At 35.6% G+C, this 24,307-nt stretch overlaps 2 protein-coding genes and 2 pseudogenes across 3 annotated transcripts; 1 reads left to right on the top strand and 3 right to left on the bottom strand.

The window, feature by feature from the left end:
- Window positions 1-2,825: 2,825 nt before the first annotated feature.
- LOC143600261 (glyceraldehyde-3-phosphate dehydrogenase, cytosolic-like) lies at window positions 2,826-5,595 on the bottom strand (annotated as a pseudogene). Its single transcript, XR_013147443.1, has 11 exons — window positions 5,551-5,595; window positions 5,446-5,469; window positions 5,264-5,364; window positions 5,038-5,153; window positions 4,846-4,945; window positions 4,617-4,764; window positions 4,464-4,523; window positions 3,577-3,674; window positions 3,371-3,513; window positions 3,211-3,294; window positions 2,826-3,111 (listed from the first exon to the last, which is right to left on the bottom strand). The product of XR_013147443.1 is annotated as a glyceraldehyde-3-phosphate dehydrogenase, cytosolic-like (transcript).
- Window positions 5,596-7,297: 1,702 nt separating this feature from the next.
- Window positions 7,298-9,823, bottom strand: LOC143600262 (glyceraldehyde-3-phosphate dehydrogenase, cytosolic-like). Its single transcript, XM_077078002.1, has 7 exons — window positions 9,798-9,823; window positions 9,576-9,722; window positions 9,176-9,236; window positions 8,984-9,081; window positions 8,379-8,521; window positions 8,204-8,287; window positions 7,298-7,462 (listed from the first exon to the last, which is right to left on the bottom strand). The coding sequence occupies exons 2-7, from the start codon at window positions 9,672-9,674 to the stop codon at window positions 7,327-7,329; spliced, it is 621 nt and encodes a 206-aa protein (XP_076934117.1). The 5' UTR covers window positions 9,675-9,722; window positions 9,798-9,823; the 3' UTR covers window positions 7,298-7,326.
- Window positions 9,824-10,523: 700 nt separating this feature from the next.
- On the bottom strand, window positions 10,524-11,474 carry LOC143600252 (glyceraldehyde-3-phosphate dehydrogenase, cytosolic-like; the record flags this gene model as incomplete). The annotated part of the gene is made up of 4 exons (XM_077077996.1): window positions 10,524-10,665; window positions 10,749-10,864; window positions 11,265-11,365; window positions 11,444-11,474. Coding segments are annotated over 4 exons (390 nt in total), but the record flags the coding sequence as incomplete, so codon positions are not given.
- Window positions 11,475-21,948: 10,474 nt separating this feature from the next.
- Window positions 21,949-23,582, top strand: LOC143600260 (GRAS family protein RAD1 pseudogene; annotated as a pseudogene).
- Window positions 23,583-24,307: the final 725 nt, after the last annotated feature.

Here is a 24,307-nt window from a genome sequence, read left to right as displayed (position 1 = left end):
CTTCATACCCCATTTTCCATCTTTAATTTTGGGGGTGACATTTCATACTTATTCAACAAAATGCTTTATATTTGAATCTTAAACCACAAACGTAGTTGTATACTTTACCTAAATAATTGCTCGATTTGGTGTTCTATGCTTATATGCCTATGTGTTTCACTTTTGGTTGGTGGAACTATAAAATCCTAGACTATTTGGCATCCCCTTATAGCAAGGTGTCGTTAACCTAATGCAATTAACGATAACTATAAAATCCTAGACTATTTGGCATCCCCTTATAGCTATGTGTCGCTAATGTGTTTATCGATATCTATTTATCCAAATTACCACTTTTATTTATCGTTTCGTATGCACGTTTTGTGGCTATCTTTATTATATACTAATATGATTAAACTTATGAATTGCTCACCAACCTTTGTGTTGACAAACTTTATTTTATGAAATGTTGTAGGTTTGCATCTTGGTTGATTTATGATTGATTCCTACCCATCAATGAAAAGACAGGTAGGACCAAAACACCTTATTCATCTTACCCAACACTTTATTACTCAAAATCTACTTTGTAATGGATCCCACACAACACAACCTGGCTGGATAACAACACATCAACATCTCTTCACAAAATTTACTTCACAGATGCCATGTGAACGATCAAATCAACGACACGAGAACTGTAACCCCACTCGTTATCGTACCACACAACAAGCTTCGCAAAATTCTTATTCAATGCGATCCCAGCCTTTGCATCGAATATGCTAGACCTGTAACATAACATCATAACTCCACTACTTTAATTTCATTCTTTATGCGTACGCTTATTATACATGGACCAATTAACAAGTAGCCAATTATTCCTTTACCTGCTGTCTCCCACAAAGTCTGTGGAGACCAGATCCTCATCAGTGTAACCCAAGATGCCCTTCAATTTTCCTTCAGATTCCTCCCTGCAAACCAGCCCGACTCGTTAAAAAAATCAACATTAAATAAATTTTTGCATAAGATATAGGATAATCTTATTACTTGATTGCAGCTTTGATTCGCTTAAGGGGGTGTGACACTTCAAGACAACATTTCTAAATTCAAGACTTCTTTTTTTTAGGCATTGTGCGTTAAACTCGTCGTTCCGACAAATCTCCAAATTATCATCTTTCAAGTTTACTACTTGAAGGTGAGTACTTCATACCCCATTTTCCATCTTTAATTTTGGGGGTGACATTTCATACTTATTCAACAAAATGCTTTATATTTGAATCTTAAACCACAAACGTAGTTGTATACTTTACCTAAATAATTGCTCGATTTGGTGTTCTATGCTTATATGCCTATGTGTTTCACTTTTGGTTGGTGGAACTATAAAATCCTAGACTATTTGGCATCCCCTTATAGCAAGGTGTCGTTAACCTAATGCAATTAACGATAACTATAAAATCCTAGACTATTTGGCATCCCCTTATAGCTATGTGTCGCTAATGTGTTTATCGATATCTATTTATCCAAATTACCACTTTTATTTATCGTTTCGTATGCACGTTTTGTGGCTATCTTTATTATATACTAATATGATTAAACTTATGAATTGCTCACCAACCTTTGTGTTGACAAACTTTATTTTATGAAATGTTGTAGGTTTGCATCTTGGTTGATTTATGATTGATTCCTACCCATCAATGAAAAGACAGGTAGGACCAAAACACCTTATTCATCTTACCCAACACTTTATTACTCAAAATCTACTTTGTAATGGATCCCACACAACACAACCTGGCTGGATAACAACACATCAACATCTCTTCACAAAATTTACTTCACAGATGCCATGTGAACGATCAAATCAACGACACGAGAACTGTAACCCCACTCGTTATCGTACCACACAACAAGCTTCGCAAAATTCTTATTCAATGCGATCCCAGCCTTTGCATCGAATATGCTAGACCTGTAACATAACATCATAACTCCACTACTTTAATTTCATTCTTTATGCGTACGCTTATTATACATGGACCAATTAACAAGTAGCCAATTATTCCTTTACCTGCTGTCTCCCACAAAGTCTGTGGAGACCAGATCCTCATCAGTGTAACCCAAGATGCCCTTCAATTTTCCTTCAGATTCCTCCCTGCAAACCAGCCCGACTCGTTAAAAAAATCAACATTAAATAAATTTTTGCATAAGATATAGGATAATCTTATTACTTGATTGCAGCTTTGATTCGCTTAAGGGGGTGTGACACTTCAAGACAACATTTCTAAATTCAAGACTTCTTTTTTTTAGGCATTGTGCGTTAAACTCGTCGTTCCGACAAATCTCCAAATTATCATCTTTCAAGTTTACTACTTGAAGGTGAGTACTTCATACCCCATTTTCCATCTTTAATTTTGGGGGTGACATTTCATACTTATTCAACAAAATGCTTTATATTTGAATCTTAAACCACAAACGTAGTTGTATACTTTACCTAAATAATTGCTCGATTTGGTGTTCTATGCTTATATGCCTATGTGTTTCACTTTTGGTTGGTGGAACTATAAAATCCTAGACTATTTGGCATCCCCTTATAGCAAGGTGTCGTTAACCTAATGCAATTAACGATAACTATAAAATCCTAGACTATTTGGCATCCCCTTATAGCTATGTGTCGCTAATGTGTTTATCGATATCTATTTATCCAAATTACCACTTTTATTTATCGTTTCGTATGCACGTTTTGTGGCTATCTTTATTATATACTAATATGATTAAACTTATGAATTGCTCACCAACCTTTGTGTTGACAAACTTTATTTTATGAAATGTTGTAGGTTTGCATCTTGGTTGATTTATGATTGATTCCTACCCATCAATGAAAAGACAGGTAGGACCAAAACACCTTATTCATCTTACCCAACACTTTATTACTCAAAATCTACTTTGTAATGGATCCCACACAACACAACCTGGCTGGATAACAACACATCAACATCTCTTCACAAAATTTACTTCACAGATGCCATGTGAACGATCAAATCAACGACACGAGAACTGTAACCCCACTCGTTATCGTACCACACAACAAGCTTCGCAAAATTCTTATTCAATGCGATCCCAGCCTTTGCATCGAATATGCTAGACCTGTAACATAACATCATAACTCCACTACTTTAATTTCATTCTTTATGCGTACGCTTATTATACATGGACCAATTAACAAGTAGCCAATTATTCCTTTACCTGCTGTCTCCCACAAAGTCTGTGGAGACCAGATCCTCATCAGTGTAACCCAAGATGCCCTTCAATTTTCCTTCAGATTCCTCCCTGCAAACCAGCCCGACTCGTTAAAAAAATCAACATTAAATAAATTTTTGCATAAGATATAGGATAATCTTATTACTTGATTGCAGCTTTGATTTCATCATAGGTGGCGGCCTTTTCCAGCCTCACGGTCAGATCAACAACCGAGACGTCAACAGTAGGGACACGGAATGACATTCCAGTTAACTTCCCGTTCAATTGTGGGAGCACTTTTCCTACAGCCTGTTACATATTGCACAAAACATTATAATTTGTTGTAACTTTTAAACTTGAAATCCTGAGTACCTTAGCAGCACCAGTGCTGCTAGGAATGATGTTGAATGAAGCAGCCCGTCCACCTCTCCAGTCCTTGGCTGATGGTCCATCAACCGTCTTTTGTGTAGCTGAACCATAAATCAACAACAATAAATTGCCAAAAATCGAAAAAACAACTATAGCATACACAAGTAGGGATGTGCATAAAACGGTAAAGCGGATCTGCAACTTAAATAGCCGAATCCAAACAAAACCGAGGGTTTGGTTTTATGTTTTCATAAAACCGAATTTTTTGTTCGGTTTCGGCATTTCGGGTTTGCATGTAACTAAAACCTAAGAAACTGAACCTTATCAAATGTATGAATTTCATTTTTAATTTTAAATGTTAAGCAATTTAGAAGAATTTAATATATAGTGTAGCCCACGTATTATAGCCCAAATTTATAAATTTTAATAATCAATTAACTATTTGTTAACAATAAGATCTAGACTCGGATTCATTATTTTGGGCCGATTTTTCCTATCAGCCCAAAAATCTCTAGCAGGAATGGTAAAACTGAAAAAACCGTAACCAACAAAACGAAACAAATGGTTTTAAAAAACATTGGTTACGTTTGAGCCCAAACCAATCCAACTCGACTAATGCACAAGTACACTGCTGTACTGGTGCCGAACCAGAGGGTCCGCAGGTTGGGTAGCGGGTCAAAATCGGTATTGTATGGGGTGCAACTCAAAAGAAGTGAGGTTGACCCGAAACGCTCATTTGACTTTTTTTCTTTATTCTTTTTTTTTCAAATTATTAATGTGCAAAACTTAAATATAAGCCAACTATGTGCGATTAAGCGAGCTAGGTGGCTTTAAAATTAAATTTAAATGGCTTTGAAACAAATAAACCAACTAAGATATTGAAAGCATACCAGTGATGGAGTGGACAGTGTCATAAGACCCTCAACAATACCAAACCTGTCATTTATAACCTGCACGTACACGGTTTAACTTAACTACAAATGGCCTTCAAACAAATTTTTAAGTAAAAAACTTTTGACTAAATTATGTTAACGAACACAAACCTTGGCGAGCGGGGCGAGGCAGTTGGTGGTACAGCTAGCGTTTGAAACGATGTCAAGGTCCGATTTGTATTCCTTCTCGTTCACACCCACAACAAACATCTGGCGCATCCTTACTCGGGGCCGAAATGATCACCTTCTTAGCACCACCCTAAACAAAAGTTACAAAATATTGTTACATTTCATAATAAACACGAGATCAAATTGCTCGATTAAAAATGATATCGGATACCTTCAAATGAGCAGCGGCTTTATCCTTGTCGGTAAAAACACCGGTGGATTCGACAACATACTCGGCTCCGGTTTCTGCCCACGGAATCTCTTCCGGGTTCCTTAAATGATTTCAAAACAAAATTATTCAATAATCTATTAATTAGCTAACAAAACTATTGTAATTTAACGAACAAATAAATATTATAAGCACCTGGAACCGAAAACCGTCACGGGTTTCTCGCCGAAAAGAAGGGTTTTGTCGTCCTTAACCTTAAGCTCATGGTGCTTCCAGGCACCATGAACACTATCATACTTAAACATATACGTCTGCACAAAATATTGTTATCTAAATTAAACACAAACCCAATAACACCATAATTTTACATACCCAAAGTCTGATCAAGCAAATTATAAGTAACCGTAAGTTAAAGTTTGACCATGTACTCGACGGAGATGAAGGGATCATTAACAGCAACAAGCTCAACGTCATCTCTCTGCAAAGCTACTCGAGCCACCAATCGACCGATCCTGCCAAACCCTACACGTTTAACTCAAATTAAACCACACCAAATCACTCTAATGGAAAATAAACCGTATTATAAGTTATAACATCAAGTACCGTTGATTCCGATCTTGATCTTGCCTACACAACACAAAAGGCACAATCAAAACTCATCCCAAAGTAAAAGAGACAATATGAAACAGTTTAGTGGAATTAGCGTACCCATGACGGTTGTAGAAAGATGGTGGAAATGGAATGGATGTTGACGAAGAGGAATGGGGAAGTGGAGTGGTTTGTGGTGGGTTTAATAGAGTGGGAACCGGTTACCGGGAAAACCGGTGGGTTAAGAGTCAATATCAGAAGAGCATGGGGACACTATGAGATAATCCATGATTTCATTTATTGACCGATAATGTGTGGTTGTCTCTGTACATTGGATTGGATTTCGTATACTGAAACAGCCGCAGGATGGGTAAAGTAGTAAAAGGATTCTATCTCCTTCACCTGTCTAAATCTAAAATTATACTAAAGAAAATTCTTTCATTATTTTTACATTCAAAATTATACTAAAAAACACTATATTTTATCTCGTTTTTTTAATTAAATAATATATTTTTATACATTTATCATTATTATTTTTTTCTATTTCACTCACAAGTCACAACTACTTCAACAAATATTAAAAAATTAAAAAGAGTGAACAGTAGTTTTCCAAATATACAAAAAAATCATTACATTTTTTCTTTCATCTACTCACGACACACTAGGCCACTCTCTAAATTTTAAAAACCTTACTCACAAAATTTGATGATTTGGATAAACTAAGAACATTCCTAGCGGGTCCTTATTTTTATAGTTACACTAAAAAACATTACATTTTTCTTTTCTGTTCAATTAAATAATACTTTTTTATGTTTTTATCATTACATTTTTCTATCTCATCTACTCACAACCAATTCAATAAATATTAGGGCAATTAATATCCCCTAAATTTATAAAAAAATCACTGTATTTTTCTCTCCATAAAATATAATTTCCACTCATAACCTCATCATATAATTTACAAAACCATCTCACACAAGTTTAGGGTAGTTGTTGGAAATGCTCTAAGCTCCCAAAATATATAAAGAGTGAAGACAAATTATGTCTAAGAATCAACGTGTCTTTATTATTATTATTTTTTTGTTTACGATATATGTGTGTTTCTTGTCCCAAATGTTGTTATGCTTCTTAAAAAATGTGCAACGGATCATACACATAAATATATTGACGTCGAAGAACTATAACTTTGTTTTTAGTAGGATTTGAATTGCCATTTAAAAAAGAGTTGTAGTGCAACTTGTAATTGGATCTTTTTGTAAAATTATGAAGTATGCATTTTATTTTCCGGTCCTTTTTTTAATAACTATCAATAAAGAGCAGCCACCCGATACATTCATTGGCAAAGGGCCGCTCACGTTCGGTTATCGTGGACTGCAAAGGTGACCCCGGACCGCCATTAATTTTAAGAGAAACTCACCTCCCAAAAGCTCATTTTAGAAAACCTAACATGGTCACGGCATTAGGATAAACATAAGATTGCGTTCCTTTATAATTATCCAAATTGTATTCTGATTAGGTTTTCTTTTATAACTAACTGCATCTTATAATCCGTTAATCAATAATATACATTATACAACAACAAACGGAGATTTCATTACTTACAAGCATATATATATATATATATATATATATATATATATATATATATATATATAGGGTAAGGTTAAAATGAAAACCCATTTGAGTTGTGAAAACCTACGAAAACCCTATATGTGAAGTGTGATATATATACATACCTTTAGAGTTTAAACCAAACACCAGCAACCCGTTTATTACCACATGAATAACCCTAAACACATATAGGATCAAACACCTTATTCACACTTTATTACATAGCCAACTCAAAATCTAACTAGCTCTTGATGGAAGCTGGATAAGAAGACACCCCCACAAAGTTTACTTCACAGATGCCATGTGAGCAATCAAATCGACAACACGGCAACTGTAACCCCACTCGTTATCATACCATGCAACAAGCTTCACGAAATTCTTATTCAACGCAATTCCGGCTTTGGCATCGAATATGCTAGACCTGTGGACCAAATTGTTAAAAAGAATCTCGAACTAAAATAAATAATACAAGAAAACCAGGCACACTACATGTATTACCAAAATACTCCTTATATTTTTTGAAATTTATTATTTTAACCTATAAAAATATTTTCTTTAAAAAAAACATCTGAGTATTAGACGTGTTGGATATTTTGTGCAAAACTTGGTCACTTATGTACAAAGGTACCACCACTTTTTCGTAACTTAGTGCAAATGTACGTTTTCACGTGTCTTGTTAGGTAGTTTTTCTATATAACTAAAGTATTTACTACCATTAAATCCCTAGTTTAAAATGAAAAATCCAAGCCTATAGATTATTATGGAGATAACATCAACACCATCCCAAAAGTGCACATGAAATGCATTTCAAGACATACTGCTTGGGTTGCATCAGACCTGTACGACTTTTGCAAACCATAAACTGAATTGTCGCATTATACGAACTATATAAAGCAAACGTTTACATCATACGATTCGTATGAATTCTGACACAACAAACCACTCTTGCATCAACTATTTTCTAGTAAAGTTGTATAAGCTCGTATATCACCTCATGCATGCATGCACGAACATTTTTGCCATGCACGTCATACGAACCATTTAGGGTGATACAACTTATGATTTGGTAAAAAAGTTCTACGACCCACATTATTTGTCAGAGGTGTATGGATAGTATGTCAGTGGTGTGCGTATAACGTCCTGGAGATGATTGATCATTTACCTGCTGTCTCCAATAAAGTCTGTGGAAACCAGGTCCTCATCAATGTAACCCAAGATCCCCTTCAATTTCCCTTCCGATTCCTCCCTGGCCGGAACTCAGACGAAACCATCACAATCATAGATAATACAAAATCTTAACGTTTTTTCCATAATATATAGCATGTGTATATTCTTACTTGATAGCAGCTTTGATTTCATCATAAGTAGCGGCCTTTTCCAACCTCACTGTCATATCAACCACCGAGGAATCGATGGTTGGGACCCGAAACGCCATTCCGGTCAGCTTCCCGTTCAATTCTGGGAGCACTTTTCCAACAGCCTATTTCATAAAGATATAACATTTGTTGGACGTAACTTCTGTTGGGCCGACGCAGCGAGCCTATGATGATGAGCTGGTGTCTTGTTTATCAAGTTGAGCACGTGACTTGGTTTATATGGAATAAATTACTTGATGAACAAGTCGAGCCAATGACTTGGACAACAAGAAATTTATTTAATAATTATTATTTATATTTGTTTTTACCAATTACTATTTGAATATGATTATGGTATTTGTATTCAAGTCTAGCTGGGTTTTCAATCTAAATTAGTATATATATACCCGAGCTTGTGGATTATATCATGAAGAAAAGTTTTGAGCATTGTATTTTTCGAGCTAATAAGAAATATTACAAAGATCGAGCTTATGATCTAATTTTTCGTTTTTGTGTTTATCGATCCTGGTCATCATCAAACTTCAAATTTGCCAGAAATTAACATAGTTTGAAACTTGAGTACGTACCTTAGCAGCACCGGTTGTAGTAGGAATGATATTGAATGAAGCAGCCCTTCCAAATCTCCAATCCTTGATTGATGGTCCGTCAACAGTCTTCTGTGTAGCTGAGCCATAAATCATCAACAATAATTAAACTATCAGAAAATAACTACACGTATTGGTGCGAAATGAACGGATCCTTGTAGGTTAAAAGCATACCAGTGATGGAGTGTAAAGTGGTCATAAGACCCTCAACAATACCGAACCTGTCATTTATAACCTGCACATACATGGTTCACACTATTAGTCGGGTTCATTATCTATTATAGTTATTATTATTATCATTTATCTTTAAGTTTGTTTATTAGTCATTATTAATTTATTTTTATTTAGGGTAGCAATATATTGCATGTATCGAAAGAAGTAAAATCTTGACCATGTTTCACAAGAGGGAGGTCGACGTTGCCAATGCGACCTCTTGAAGAGATCACCATTATTGTTTCAATATGAAACGCTAATGGGAGATCTCTAAGAGACTCCATTGACAATGATGATTTCTCAAGCGGTCGTCATTGGCAATCGTGACCTTGCCCTTGTGAAACAAGGTCAATTAATCTACCTTGGCGAGAGGGGCAAGGCAATTGGTGGTACAACTGGCGTTTGAAACGACGTGAAGGTCTGAAGTGTATTTATTCTCATTCACACCCATAACAAACATGGGTGCATCCTTACTAGGGCCCGAGATGACCACCTTCTTAGCACCACCCTATACGAATTAGGGGTAATATAAATTAATCGTGTATAAGAAAACGATTGAGATGAAATGACATTCGATCGATACCTTCAGATGAGCAGCGGCTTTGTCATTGTTAGGGGGTGTTTGTTTTTTCTTCAAACATCTTCAAGGGAGCTAATGTCTGCACGCGCGCAGACATTACCCTTGAAGACTGTTTGTTTTTTTTCTTAAAACATATCTTAAGTTATCTTCTTTCATCTTAAAAGAAAAGCAAAGAAATCTTGCTTAAAACATCTTCGCAAAAAAATCATACTCTTATCCCTTTGAAGCCACCCTCACATCCACTCCTCCCACCACCGTCCGCCACCACCACCCACCGTACGCCACCACCACCATCCCCCACTGCCACCGTCCACCACCATCCACCGCCACTACCCACCGTCCGCCGCCACTACCAGCATCCACCACCACTACCCATCGTCCGCCACCACCACCACCACCACCATCCATCACAGCCACCACCAATCACCACCGTCCACCACCCACCACAACCGTTCATCACCACCACCACCCACTGTCGGACGCCATCACCGTCAACTACCACCGTCCACCACCCACCAAAACCGTCCATTACCACCACCCACTGTCCACCACCACCATCCATCGCCACTACCCACCGTCCGCCGCCACAATTTTATTATTATATTTTCTATGTAACTTGAATAAATGACTTCTATCTTGTGAGATAAGTTTGACAGTTATGCAGACAGTATCAGCTTATAAAAACAAACAGTCTTATATTTTCAGCTTGCAGATCTTCAGACCACATCTTCAGTTGCAGACATGAAAACAGATGAAATCAGCTTGCAGACAGTTTATGTCTGCAAAAACAAACAGCACCTTAGTAAAAACTCCAGTGGATTCAACAACGTACTCGGCTCCAGTTTCACCCCATGGGATATCTTCTGGGTTCCTTCAAAACAATATTATTCAACAAATTAATACCTCCCATGTAACCTGTACTAAAAGTAAAGGACAACTGAAGGGTGGGTGCACCTGAAACCAAAAACCGTCACGGGTTTCTCACCGAAAAGAAAGGTTTTCTCGTTCTTAGCTTTGAGCTCATGGTGCTTCCAGGCACCATGAACACTGTCATACTTAAACATATATGTCTGCACAAATAGTTTTTGTCAAAGTTACTTTCAAACTCAGTAAGTTTTGAAGTTGAGGTACCAAGGTTGCATTTGAATATAAGTGTCGAGTATATATCGTGACATTTATTAATTTATACTTTTGTTTTCTTTTAAAATTATTAAAATATAATGTCTTATAATTAAAAAACCACTATAGTGTATTTACGTTTCGATATAAATTTTATAAAAAATAAACTATACCAAATATAAATTGTCATGGCAACTATCGAACTTTATATTTGATACAGATCCGTTTTTTTAAATAATTATGTCGAAACGTGAATAAAAACAGACGCTAAGCAAAACAAAATTCTATATTTTTTTTGATTTGTTATGACTAAGATTCTAACAAATAAAGATACTGATCAAAGTTACAAACCATGTACTCCACGGAGATAAAGGGATCGTTAATAGCAACAAGTTCAACATCATCTCTTTGCAAAACCACACGAGCCACCAATCGACCGATTCTTCCGAACCCTACATTTTAACTCAAATGAAACCACACCAAATCATTTCAAAATAACAATGGAAAATAAACCGTATAACATCTAGTACCGTTTATTCCGATCTTGATCTTGCCTAAACAATACACACAAAAAAACAATTATGTTGGTAAAATGACGCATGTTAGATCATATCTGAAATGATTTGATGAGCATTAGCGTACCCATGATGCTTGTGGAAGATAATTAAAAAAGTGTGCAATGGATGTCAACAAAGAGAACACAATGGCTAAGTGGAGAAGTTTGCATTGGGTTTTATAGGTGAGAAACGTCCGAATACGAGGTATGGTAAAGATGCCACCAGATGATACTACTACATAGGACAGACGGTATGAGCTAATCAATGATTTCATTTGTTTGACCATAAGAGCCGCCAGATATTTTTTATGATGCATTGATGCACACTCGTTGATCCCCTTTTATGTCATTTTTGATGGATTATATTATAGTAATAAAGGCATTGAGTTAGATTTTGCGAGGTTGGCGATTCGAATCTGGAGCTCACCTGTGTTCTCGTTTCACCGTGTGTTACACTAAAGAGTTATGCTCTTATGGTGACATAACGACTGTCTAGTGGCAACCAGCGGTATGATATTCTGGAGAAATAACTAAGCCTAACTCTAAAGACAATGTAGACCTGGTTAAAACAACATAGTCTAGTCGGAGCAGGACAACGGAACTCTCCAAAATTAAGGTGTGTTGGCCAAACAAACAAGAAAGCCGTCATAAAAATAAAAGAAAAAAGCTCTCAAATCAATCACGCAATTTAATATTAGTAGTGTCCTCTCATCTCCCTTCTTTTTTCTTGTGGGACCCAACGAACCATGAAAAATTTGTTCAAGGATGCCAATATGAATATAGAGGTAACGATTCAACTCACTTACATGATTTGAGATTATTGTTAACTTGATATGTGAGATATGTAAAGAGAAACAAATGAATAGGAAAGGGCCTACATTTATGGTGTTGAGGTCGGTCGTATCTTATGAAAAAGAAAAAAAAAAGAACATTTTAGAGGTATATAAAAGTTAAAATCCTGACGGCTCTTATGAAATTTTGACAATGACCCCCTCCGAACCTGTGAGATTTCCTGGATCCGTCATTACAAATGAAATCAATAAAATTTAATAAAGTGAGTCAACTCGCTATCACTAGTCACAAGTTATATCAAGTTGAGTGTGTGCTATGATACGAGTTTCCAACTTTGATTGGATACTAAGAACTCCAGTTCTAAGTTAAAATCTACTTGAATTAATTCACTCATTAAAGAACTGTACACACAACTTTAATATGAATAATAACTATAACGTTTTGATTAGGCTTCTTGATGGTCAATATTTGAAGTCAAGCCCACAGGTTCTTCTAACCAAACCATGTGCAAAAAGTCATCATATTTTCTAGAACTTCTTTAAAATTCATATTAATAGTAAAATAAAAACTATATATATTAAAATCTATCATTTGTTACCTACTATTAGGTTGATTATAATTCTAAAAATATGATAAACCTGTTAAATTTATAACTTGATATAAAATGGCCCCTCATATAACATTTTATTTATTTAATCATGCATGTAAACATTTTATTGATAATTTATTTTTGTTTACAATTTGTACTTTCACTCTACATGGTAAGCATTGTCTGAATGTCTATTGAATAATGTCTGAAAATAGTATTTCGACCATATATTTGTCTTGTGTGACTGTGTTACATGAAATACGAAATAACCTAAGAAAGCAATCTAGTTTTAAGACAAATCTAATTGAAAGCATGTACAAAGGTTTAGGTTAGGTTTTTATGCATGTTTATAGATCAATTATCTATTGAAGACAAGTCCAATATTGTCCTGGATGATGAATTTGTAGAGAAAAAAAAAGCGAGGAATCAGTGGCGCAGCGAAAACAGAAATATACAAGAAGCATGTACGTTGTCACGCGGCACAGAAAATAAATGAACGATAAACATGACAAAAATTTTATGTGGTTCATTTACAGTGAAGAGACATATATCCACAAACTGCAACTAAGTTATTTCATTATATTATATTCTAGTGCAAGGATTTTGATTGCATGACATTGGTAAACATAAGACATACGCTAGGGTTAATTTGTGAGAGAATAAGAAACAATAAAGGGCTGTAAATCAACTGAACAAACACAAAAAACACGAACAAGGTACTGTTCATGTTCGTTTGTTAAGAAAATAATGTGTTCATGAATGATTCACGAACACTTACCGAACGGGATTTTATGTTCGTGTTCGTTCATAAGGGAAATGGATGTGTTTACGAACGGTTCACAAACACAAACGACACAAATAAAATCGGTATAGCCTAGAGATTGAGAACATAAATGAACGAACGGAACATGTGTTCATATTCATTCGTTTAATTAAACGAACGCAATTTTTTTGTTCATGTTTGTTTGTTTATTAAATAAACAAGCATAAACGAACTTCTTACCAAACGGTTCACAAACAGTTCACTGAATGTTCGGTTCGTTTACTGGCCAAACAAACATAAACATGGGTCCGAGAAGTCCAAAGACTTTACAAAACCCGACAAAAAAATTCCATAAAAGTCAACTAAAAAAGGGAAGGCGTGGATGGGCAATATAACGGTGAGCCTTTGGGCCTGAATGTAATGAGTTGGGCCTAAAGAGCCTTTGAGTTGCATCCATCCTCTGTGATATTTGTAAGATACACTCTCTTCACAAAAAATTTCATAATTTTAAAAAAGATTTTATAAGTTTTTAAATTATTAATCAAATAAAGCATCATATAATTTTCTAAAAGATTAATACTTATATTAAAATCGATGTGCGTGTACGTCATGAGCAGGGCTATATCCAAGCATACCGTTTGGAGTCACTCGAAACCTACTAAAAAAATAATTTATATAAATATTAAGAGCGACATCCAAGCATACTTGTCAATTTGTCATGTCAACTAAGAAACCGTGATTTGCAAAACAAATTGATTAGTGGTGCAGCAAGACGTTTTCATGCCACTTGGTTTGATAATTATGGAAATTGGTTAGAGTATAAAAACCGATGAAGCATATTATTTGTTAAGCTTGTTTAAGTGTTGCTTTGTACATCACAAAGATGCGTTTGCTACCGACAAAATTATTATTTGAAATAAATTAGATAGGCATTTATATCATGTAGAGGTTTATATGAGTTGTTGAAGACCTATACGGTTCGTATAGAGCTATATGGGTCATATAGGTTGTAAAAAGTTGTCTCCTCTGTATACTTGTTAGTCATGCGTAGCTTGCACGGTTCGTATAGCTCTATACAAGTCATATAGGACCATGGTAGTAGTATATGAGATCATATCCCTCTAAAAATAGCATTTGCCCTCTAGCATGGAGATGGATGACATGTGATAATGCCCTTTTATAGTCCTATCTATTTTCATCTTCTTGTTTAACCATATTTTTACAAGCCAATTCTTGTAGGTGATAAGATGGTAAGGGTGTGAATAGAAGGTTAAGGGTTCATACCACACCGTGTGTAAATATTTAGTTGCTTGTTAGCTAAAAAAACAGATTTTTTATGAGTATAATTTGGATCGAAAAATAAAAGAACGGAAATTAAGATATTTTTTCTAAGGGTTCTCTAACGGCTAACACTAACACATCTCACAAGAAAAGTATATTAAGTATTCCTCCTCATCCTCTTAACAAGGAGACAATCATTTTTACAATGAACATTTAATGGAGTTAGCAGTAAATACTTGATTCCCTTTACTAGAGGTCTCATATATTTAGTATTTTGCTTCACTGTTTTCTTAACATAACCTATTGAACACTACATGTCTAGCACATGCTATCTTATCTCATTAGTTAGCAGAGTAAAGATATAGTCCTGTCATCTCGTGAACTTGCTGGAAACACGATCTCATGTTTATAAAATATATCAAGTATGATCAATTTTATAAGTATATCTCTCTCGTTATTAAGATTTTGTTTCTCTAAGATTATTTATTTTTACTTTGTCTTTTAGATATAGTTTGAAATTATCATAATGAGTGGGAAATTTGAAATAGAAGAAGTAGCAAGTGTCATGATGCACTGTCTTTCCTTTTTTAACAGCTTCTTATATGCTTTTGCCATCTTCATTCAATTTTGGTGGGATATCCTTTCAAATATTAGCTGGCAGTTAAAAAAGCAACTACCCAGTCCCAGAGTCACACCATTTGTAACATAATGTTAAATACCACCTTTCTAACTGTAATATCTTTCTACAATGAATTGAACTATAATTCTGTTTTAATATTATAATCCCGACCCCACTTTAATAAAAATCAACAAGGTAGTGATTACATCGAAACAAGTTGATATAACAATTTAACACCAGTGTGTTCACCCGTAGGTTTTTCGGTTATTCAAAATTTGATTTTTCTAAAGTGAATTTGAAAAATCCAACTTGGTTCGAATTAAGTTGATTCATGTAAATAGAATTATGAGAAAAACAAAAAAAATATAAAAAAAACATACTCAAAATTCGGCTTTCTGAATTAACCCAATTTGTTAGAAATTCAGGTGTTCCAAGTACGATTCGAATATTAAACACCTCCATTTAGCATATAACATAACCTTAGATAATTGACAATAATACTTCTTCAATTTTAAACTAATTGTAAAAGAGAATGACCAAAAAGACCTTCACCCATATGGCATGCTATAGTTTGAATATCTTTGTGAATGATATTTGTGCCAAATGTTAGAAGAAACAAAAAGGGTAAAGCAGACCACAGAGTAGTGGACCCAAAAGGGCATTAAAGTAAATCACATACAAAGAGAGGGTATTTATTCTTTCACAATGACTATATATAGTAGGTCCATTCTTTGTTCCATTTCATGCACAATCCCACAAATCTTTTTCATATTTAACACAGATTTTGGTGCTTGTTTTATGTTGCAAAGAAGATGGTTTCAAAGGTGGAGGGAGTGATGAAGAAGAGGCAACAGTGGAACAAAAGTCAAACCCAGAAAAGTCAAAGTTATAGAAAACAAATAGTAATGAAATGCAACAAGAGCAATACACCCAAGTTCAAAAGAAGTACTTCTTGTTTTGAAGATGATGGTATTTCATCAGCTATTTTGTTGTTAGCTTGCATCGCGTTTTCGCCCTTCTTCGTGCCAATAATCATGCCAAGATGGCGTTTCTTAGGCTGTTATCTTGTTACCTTCGGTTGTGTGTGAGTGTCACTCATGTTTGTAATTGCAACTATGATCCAGTAGTACCAAATGCACAAGTACTGTTATGAACTTTAATTTGTGGAATACATTGACAATGTCAATGTACAATGATGTCCAAATATTATATGTGATCGAATAGACGAATACCATAGAACAGTTTTCGAAAAGAACACATGCAAAAATGTCGACTTTGTACATCATTCTGTTTATTTGATACAATAAATTGTAAAAAAAAAAAATTGTTGTGGACGTGAAGTTGGGCTTAACAAGGCAATCATGACAAACACATGAACCCGAATACCAAACAAGTTTTGCCGGTTGGCACGGCCAAGACATACATTTGACATGGAACTTTATTTTATTTATTTTGCATATTGATACTCTAAAATTACATTTCTACAACAAAATATACAAATGCTTGTACAATAGTACGTTTTGATTTAAACCATAAAACTTGATGTTGCTTTCAATTTTTATCTTTTAAATTTTCGCATAAACTACCCAGTCATTTTAAGCAAGGGCATATCTAGTCCAAGAGGTGTTTGGCTCGGGATATCCCTCAACTTTCATGGTGAAATGCAAGTTTAGTGCAATTTTTTTGTTCTTCTCCATTTTATGTATATTCGGATACCCCGAGCAAAATTTATGATATTCATAGGTCTAAAATTTTTTAGGGATACCTTTGAATTTTCCTTCTAGATCCGCTACCGATTTTAAGTCATGATGTAAAACACATTTTTTAAATAAATAAAAACCTAAGCGGGTCAACCTGTGAACTTGTCAGGTCAACCCAAACACAGACTGACTATCAAAATCTGCGTACCTATCGTGAACTCGTTAGAGTAAACACAAACCCACAGATTGCGTGTTATGTCCATGTGGCGTGTTGTGTGAGAAACTCCCATGGTCATAGTTTATGCTATTTAATCCTTCAAAACACAATGCACCAGCTTAACAACTCCATCTTGGCTAAATAAGGAAGAAAGTGAAATGTAACATGATGTGTTTACTCATACTCACACCATTCATGACCAGATTCTTTCTCGATTTAATTGCCGAGCTTGTTTAAGTCCGTATAGAACCTTCAAGGTGCGATGCGTTGGTAAACAAAGAAGGTTCGGTGCGTTGGTATTGGTAAGCACCTGATTCTACACTAGCAGGTGTCTCTAAAGCCCAAGCACACTTCCTCATACAACCCCAAAATACGCTTAGACACGTTTGTATAGTGCACCCGCCTATTTTGGTAATTTTCCCTATACAAAATCTGATCACTAGCATTGACTCAGTTGTAACTTAATTAAGCCATTGCTGACACGCCCATTTGTGGTTGAGATGGTACAAGACATGAGACTGGTTCAACCTTATGGCAACCGACTGATCATGAGGATAGCAATTAAATCCTTACTAGTCAATACATGAGGATGACGAGTGCAAACATATTATTATTCAGTCGGCACCAACGTGACAACAACGTATTTCATCTTTGTTTGCTGATAAAGCCAATAATATGCTGCCTAAAGATTCAAAAAACACAAATGTAAGAAACATTTGGGTGGTTGTAAATGTGCCGCATAGAGGGAAACAACCGCTGATTTCATATGTGATTATAATATTTAGTATGAATTGTATCCTATGCGGTTAATGCGGTAAAAAAATCGAATCTCGGTCAATGATTGATATTTGAGATATCGGTTTTCGTAGTGAGATATCTGTAACTTTAGTATCACACATAATTTATATGCACATTTAATATTAAAAGTCAAAACTCAATAGTGTCAAATTTTGAAACATGATTTACGATGAAATCTTACTCCGTGTTCACATCTCGATTAAATATCTGTCAATATCGCCAGTAATATATGTACCGATATTGCGACTGATATTTGAATCTGTATTTTGTTTGGGGACCGATAACCGATACATAACTCAAACTCGAAGCATGCAAGTAACTTGTAGCTCAAGGAAACAAAAAAACACATACTATCAAGATTTAGAATTATTCAAATGTATAAATAAGGTTCTTTTATAAAACAAAGAGAAAAGACTGCATCAAGAATCAATTGTACTTAAAAGAGAGAAAAAGAGACGAGGTATTATTAGATAGACCAGTAGATTTTGGTGTATCAATCTTTTGACCGATAACTAATAACTTTCCAATGTAGGAATACTTTCTTGTTTAGCGGGTACTAGGTTTAAATGTGTTGGCAATTTATCTCAGTAATAGTTATGCTTTAATCCGGTATTATGTAAAATACGGTACAACCGTACAGTATACGTTATGGATAAGGTGTAAGTGAATCAAGCCATTCACAAGTTACTCGAAATTGGCTCACTAAAGGCTCAAATCAAACCAAGGATAAATGAGCGAGCTCAAGTCTAAATATTAACTTCTTTAATAAAAGAGCCCAAACTAGAGCTTTAGTTTTTAAGTTAGAGCTAACACGATTGTATTGTTCCTATTATTTATATAACTTTTATTTAATAATATTTTGATATATAGTGATTTAAATTATTATTGTATATAAAACTATAATAATATTATTTTTATGTTATATATAGAAATTTTTGTAATAAATATATATAAAAATTATAAATTATAAATTTATTAATAAATAATACACGAGCCAAGCTCAAACTTCAGAAATAAAGCTCGAACTCGACCCCGATCTCATATGTTAAAGAAGCCCGAATAAGCTGGTTTACACCCCAAGTTTTAATGGAATTGGTACAAGGTTTCGAACACAAACTCAGACATGTTTGTTATTGAGAAACTTCACAAAACTCAATTGCTCAGATTACAATCTCTAAACCCCAAAGCACGGGTATTTATAATCTAACCTATCACGTTTAGACTACAACTAGGATTGCTAAATAATAGAACATGATAATTATACTAACAATTAAATCTGAGCATTGTTTATAACAGTTATCTACTCCTTAAATCATGCTACTTAGTCTTACATGCCAAGTAACGCTCTTGAACTGAAATTCCCAACAAGTTTGTGGGCAAAGAAGAGAGATTACTATAAAGTAAAACAACATATCTCACCCATCATCACATATAAATTATAATCAACATGACTCACCATCCAAAAAAGCGAACAAAAGGTATCCTCATGGATATTCCATTGATTAAGATGGGCAAGAGATAGACTATATATTAACAAAAAAAGTTACTTTGTCAATATATTATTTGTTTGAATAAATGGCCATTACCATGTTTCTGAACTGTAGTTTGTAACGAAATAATAATATACTAATATGATTGGCTTTCCAGTAGCAGAACAAGATTGGATACATAAAACATTACAAAATGAAACCAATTACAAAACCTTTTCAAACAAAGACAAAAGAGTGTGTATAGCAGTTTGCACTGTTAAACAGTTAATGCCGCCAGTTTCAAACATTTCACCACCACCACCACCACCAAAAAACCATCATAGCACCGCCACTCGCTATCATTCGAACATAAGTCCTTAGGTCCTTAATAATCCAGAGATATATTTTTATGTTTACTTTTGCACTTCAATATCACTAACTGAAATGCGAAAAGGTAAACTATATAGATCAAAATGACAAAACCTTTACTTATTTTTATCTATGAACCCATGGTAATCAATACCAAATTACCAATCTTCATGAACAAATTAAGATACATGCCAAACAAAAAACAGTCAAAACACTAAAAATATGAACCATTCTCGTTTACATCGGTGGGACCCAATGCACAACAATGCCTTTTGTCGATATGCATTTGGGCATTACAAACCTTTCGGCAATAACCTTATAACTAGGAATCTAATGAATTTTTATGTAACTGTGCATTATATTTATTTGATTAGTTCCTAGCTTTCATACCTTTGTTATAATATAGTTACCTAGGATTCATACTTTTGGCACATCATCAAACCAAAACCTTGATGTTTTGTTTTCTCAAGACAAAAATCACTTTTTCCCAACAGTTCAAAATTCAGACTAACATGGCTATGGCATACAAGTAAAAGCATCATAACCAGGCTTGAGGTTAATTATGTGGTCTGTTTTATATATTAATGTATTTGAATTAAAGACAAATTCTTTTATTAGACTTTTATCATTTTATGCACAATAGATCATAGCATAAACATATATACATGCAGGCATGTTCTATCAACATAGCTTTTAACGCTGAAAGCTACTCTAATTGACTTTCAAGTAAAACGCTGACTCTTCCAATTGGGGCGGGGGTTATATACGTCAGCAAGCACGACAACTGGACGGAGCAAACAATGTCCATAATTCATTCCTATCCTAGCATTTTGGAGACATCATGCTGTTAACAAATCAAAACTATATAAACTATTATGATACTAAGAAATTACATATGTATGAGTAATTACATTCTTTTCTTTCACATAAGCAGCATGCCCTGTTCATTTAAAATTTGAGACATATAGGATAGAACTTTTAACACTAAGTATAGTGACATTAATGGCCTACACAACCACTCAATCAGTAATTATATTATAACAAAAACGAGTTTCTTTTTACCAAAATATTAATAAGCGTCCCACATTCAGATTTAGACGCCTTGTTTGCGGTGCACCCATATAATGTGTATATGTGTGAACCCTCGGGTGGCTAAGAGTGAAATTGCACTAATTTTGATATAATTTTCCTAATCTCGTGAAAATAACGTTAAAAGTGGCGGAAGATTAATCAGGCATAATGTGGTCGCGTTGATAGCCGAAAGACAAGGTACACGCACCAATCGGCCGGTGTCCCAGTGGTTGAGTATTATGTGCCTTATGTCCAAAGCTTGATGCAAAACTACTATCGAGCCGGGGGTCTCACCGGAATCAGCCTCTCTATTCCTTCGGGGTAGAGGTAAGGCTGTCTACATCTCAGACTTTACCATAGCCTTGCTATTGGTGGAATTTACTGAGTACAATAATGATGACGACGACATTCAGATTTAGATAGTCCTAAATCACAGCTGTATATGATTTGAAATGTGAATTGTTAAAGACTACTTGACAGAAATTTAAACCTAACACTTTGTACAAACACTATATACACAACAAGCAAGTATGTTACATATATGGATCGCTAAAAGCATATAAAATTTGTAACTTGCCAAAAACATTGGAATATGCTAGCCGTATTTCCTGTAAAATATCACTAGAAGTTAAACTTTATCATAATTAATTCATAAGGCATTTACCAATCAAAAAATGAACAAAAAAAATCATAGAATACTATGATAACAAGAACGATGACGTTACCTCTATAAAAGCCTGTTTCACCGGGCTTATGGTTTTTTCAGAGCTTTACTAAATCTTTTCTAAACATTAGCAGAAACATCTAAGCTCAAAATGGGTCCATGTGTGTTCACACATCCAGTTTATAGTAACCAAAGATACAATCATCTTAAAGAAGGCGTTCACGGAGTCGATTCAAGATTCAAACTTTGTGCTACAAAGAGAAAACAAGATGATGTTCGGACACATACCAATACTAAAGAAACAAAGTTTTGTCAAGATCATTCAATATCTCCTTATTGTGCCCAATGTTATCTATCTATTATAGACAATCCCAATTCCCCTTGGGACCTACTTAGTTTGTCTAACAAATCATGCAGCCAAAAGAAGATGAAACGAACCGTGAGCATGCCTCAAACCGTTATGGATACTGGTCTGTTAGATGGAGTTAATGTCTCCATTCGTCGTACTAGCGGCACCAGCAGCTTGCCAAAGCTTCGGTTTAGAGACCACGTATGGACGTACACGCAACGATACTTACAAGCCGAAGCGATTGAAGACGCAATGTCAGAAACCGGGCCCATGAAAAACGAGGGAAATGTGGACGGTATGCATCTTGTTCAGTTATTAATCTCGTGTGCAGAAGCCGTCGCGTGTCGTGACAAAGCACACGCAACGAACTTGCTAGCCGAGCTTCGAGCCAATGCACTTGTTTTCGGTTCGTCTTTTCAGAGGGTGGCGTCATGTTTTATGCAGGGGCTCACGGACCGGTTAGCTTTGGTGCAACCGCTTGGCACGGTCGGGCTGGTGGCCCCCACGACAAACTTAAACGTAATCGGGTCGGAAAGGAAAGAAGAAGCTTTACGCCTGGTTTATGAAGTTTGCCTGCATATTAAGTTTGGGCATTTTGTGGCCAACTTAACAATATTGGAAGCCTTTGAGGGAGAGAGTTTTGTGCATGTTGTTGACCTTGGGATGACCCTTGGTTTGCCACATGGACACCAATGGCGTGGGTTGTTAAACAGTCTGGCTAACCGTCATGGACAGTCGTTACGCCGCCTCAGGATCACTGCGGTTGGAGCATGTGTTAACCGGTTCCACGTCATCGGAGACGAGCTAGAATCTTATGCACAGAAACTTGGTATAAATTTGGAGTTTTCATATGTGGAGACTAGTTTGGAAAAGCTTAAACCCGAAGACATTCAAACTTATGAAAATGAAGTTTTAGTAGTTAACAGTATTCTGCAGCTTCACTGTGTGGTGAAAGAGAGCCGGGGAGCGTTAAACTCGGTTCTAAAAATAATACACGGACTCTCGCCAAAACTGTTGGTTCTTGTCGAGCAGGATTCGAGCCATAACGGGCCGTTTTTTCTTGGGCGGTTTATGGAGGCGTTGTATTATTATTCAGCAATTTTTGATGCACTTGATGCAATGCTGCCTAAATACGACACTAGACGAGCTAAAATCGAGCAGTTTTACTTTGCAGAAGAGATCAAGAATATAGTGAGTTGCGAGGGGCCGAACAGGGTGGAGAGGCACGAGCGGGTGGACCAGTGGCGAAGGAGAATGAGCCGGGCGGGGTTTCAGGCTGCACCGGTTAAGTTGGCGGCTCAGGCTAAGCAGTGGCTGGCTAAGGTTGAGGTTTGTGAAGGGTACACTATTATGGAGGAAAAGGGTTGTTTGGTTCTCGGGTGGAAATCAAAGCCCATTGTGGCTGCTTCTTGCTGGAAATGCTAAGCAGGCCAAATTGGTTACAATATAAGCTTCAATAAGAGCCAGTTTAAAGCTGACTCTGAGTGTTAGTGTGTCTTGAATTACAAGGGAGGAAAAATAAACTAGTTATTGATTTGGTGTGTAAAAATAGGGTGTGTGTGTGTGTATACTGTGTTGATTGGTATTCTTTTAGGACTGACAGGATGGAAAGCAATTGTAATCAATCTTCAACTTCCATAGAAAGAAATTATGGAAGTTGAGATTGTTGATGATTTTAGTGTCTTCAAGCTATTTTGAATTACTTAGAGACCAAATGAGAAGTCATAGTAATTATAGATGCGAGTTATGAAGTTTGGAGTGCACGCTCGTTCAACTTCATTGTGACTTTTGTATTAAAAAACTGCTAAGGTTATGTTGTCAAAAGCCCTTTGAGCGCGCGCCTAGGCCCTTAGGCAAGGCGAGGCGCAGGAAAGCACCCATTGCCTTCCAGGCAATTCCACGATCTTTGTGCAAGATTCCGGTCGGATCTTGGTCCGTTTCCGGTGAGATTCTGACCAAATTATAAAGTTTCAAAAATTTCAAGCAAACTGGTCTATAAAAATCCAAAAATGGCCAGGAACCGCGAAAGGTTTGATTGAAGTCCAAGATGCACTACTACTACTGTACTGTGTTTTCTTATTTTCAATTTGGTGGCTTAATTTCTATAAAACTTCAAAAAATACCATACAAATATTAAAACTTCTATATAAGATGAAA

This window comes from Bidens hawaiensis, unplaced genomic scaffold, assembly GCF_021521415.1.
Source record: "Bidens hawaiensis isolate Kalapana, Puna unplaced genomic scaffold, B.hawaiensis_p1.1 tig00053861_1, whole genome shotgun sequence".
In the NCBI taxonomy this organism is placed as follows: Eukaryota; Viridiplantae; Streptophyta; class Magnoliopsida; order Asterales; family Asteraceae; genus Bidens; species Bidens hawaiensis.
The sequence above is the reverse complement of the archived record's forward strand: the minus strand, read 5'-3'. Positions and strand labels throughout refer to the sequence as shown.

Bases quoted from the DNA above. Each gene is read 5' to 3' on its own strand.
- LOC143600262 (XM_077078002.1), bottom strand. From the start codon at position 9,674: ATGTTTGTTATGGGTGTGAATGAGAATAAATACACTTCAGACCTTCAC. The intron at 9,082-9,175 runs GTATGCTTTTAA...TTTATGGCTCAG, and splicing joins CACTTTACACTCCATCACTG to CTACACAGAAGACTGTTGAC. The intron at 8,522-8,983 runs GTACGTACTCAA...TTTATGAAATAG, and splicing joins CTACAACCGGTGCTGCTAAG to GCTGTTGGAAAAGTGCTCCC.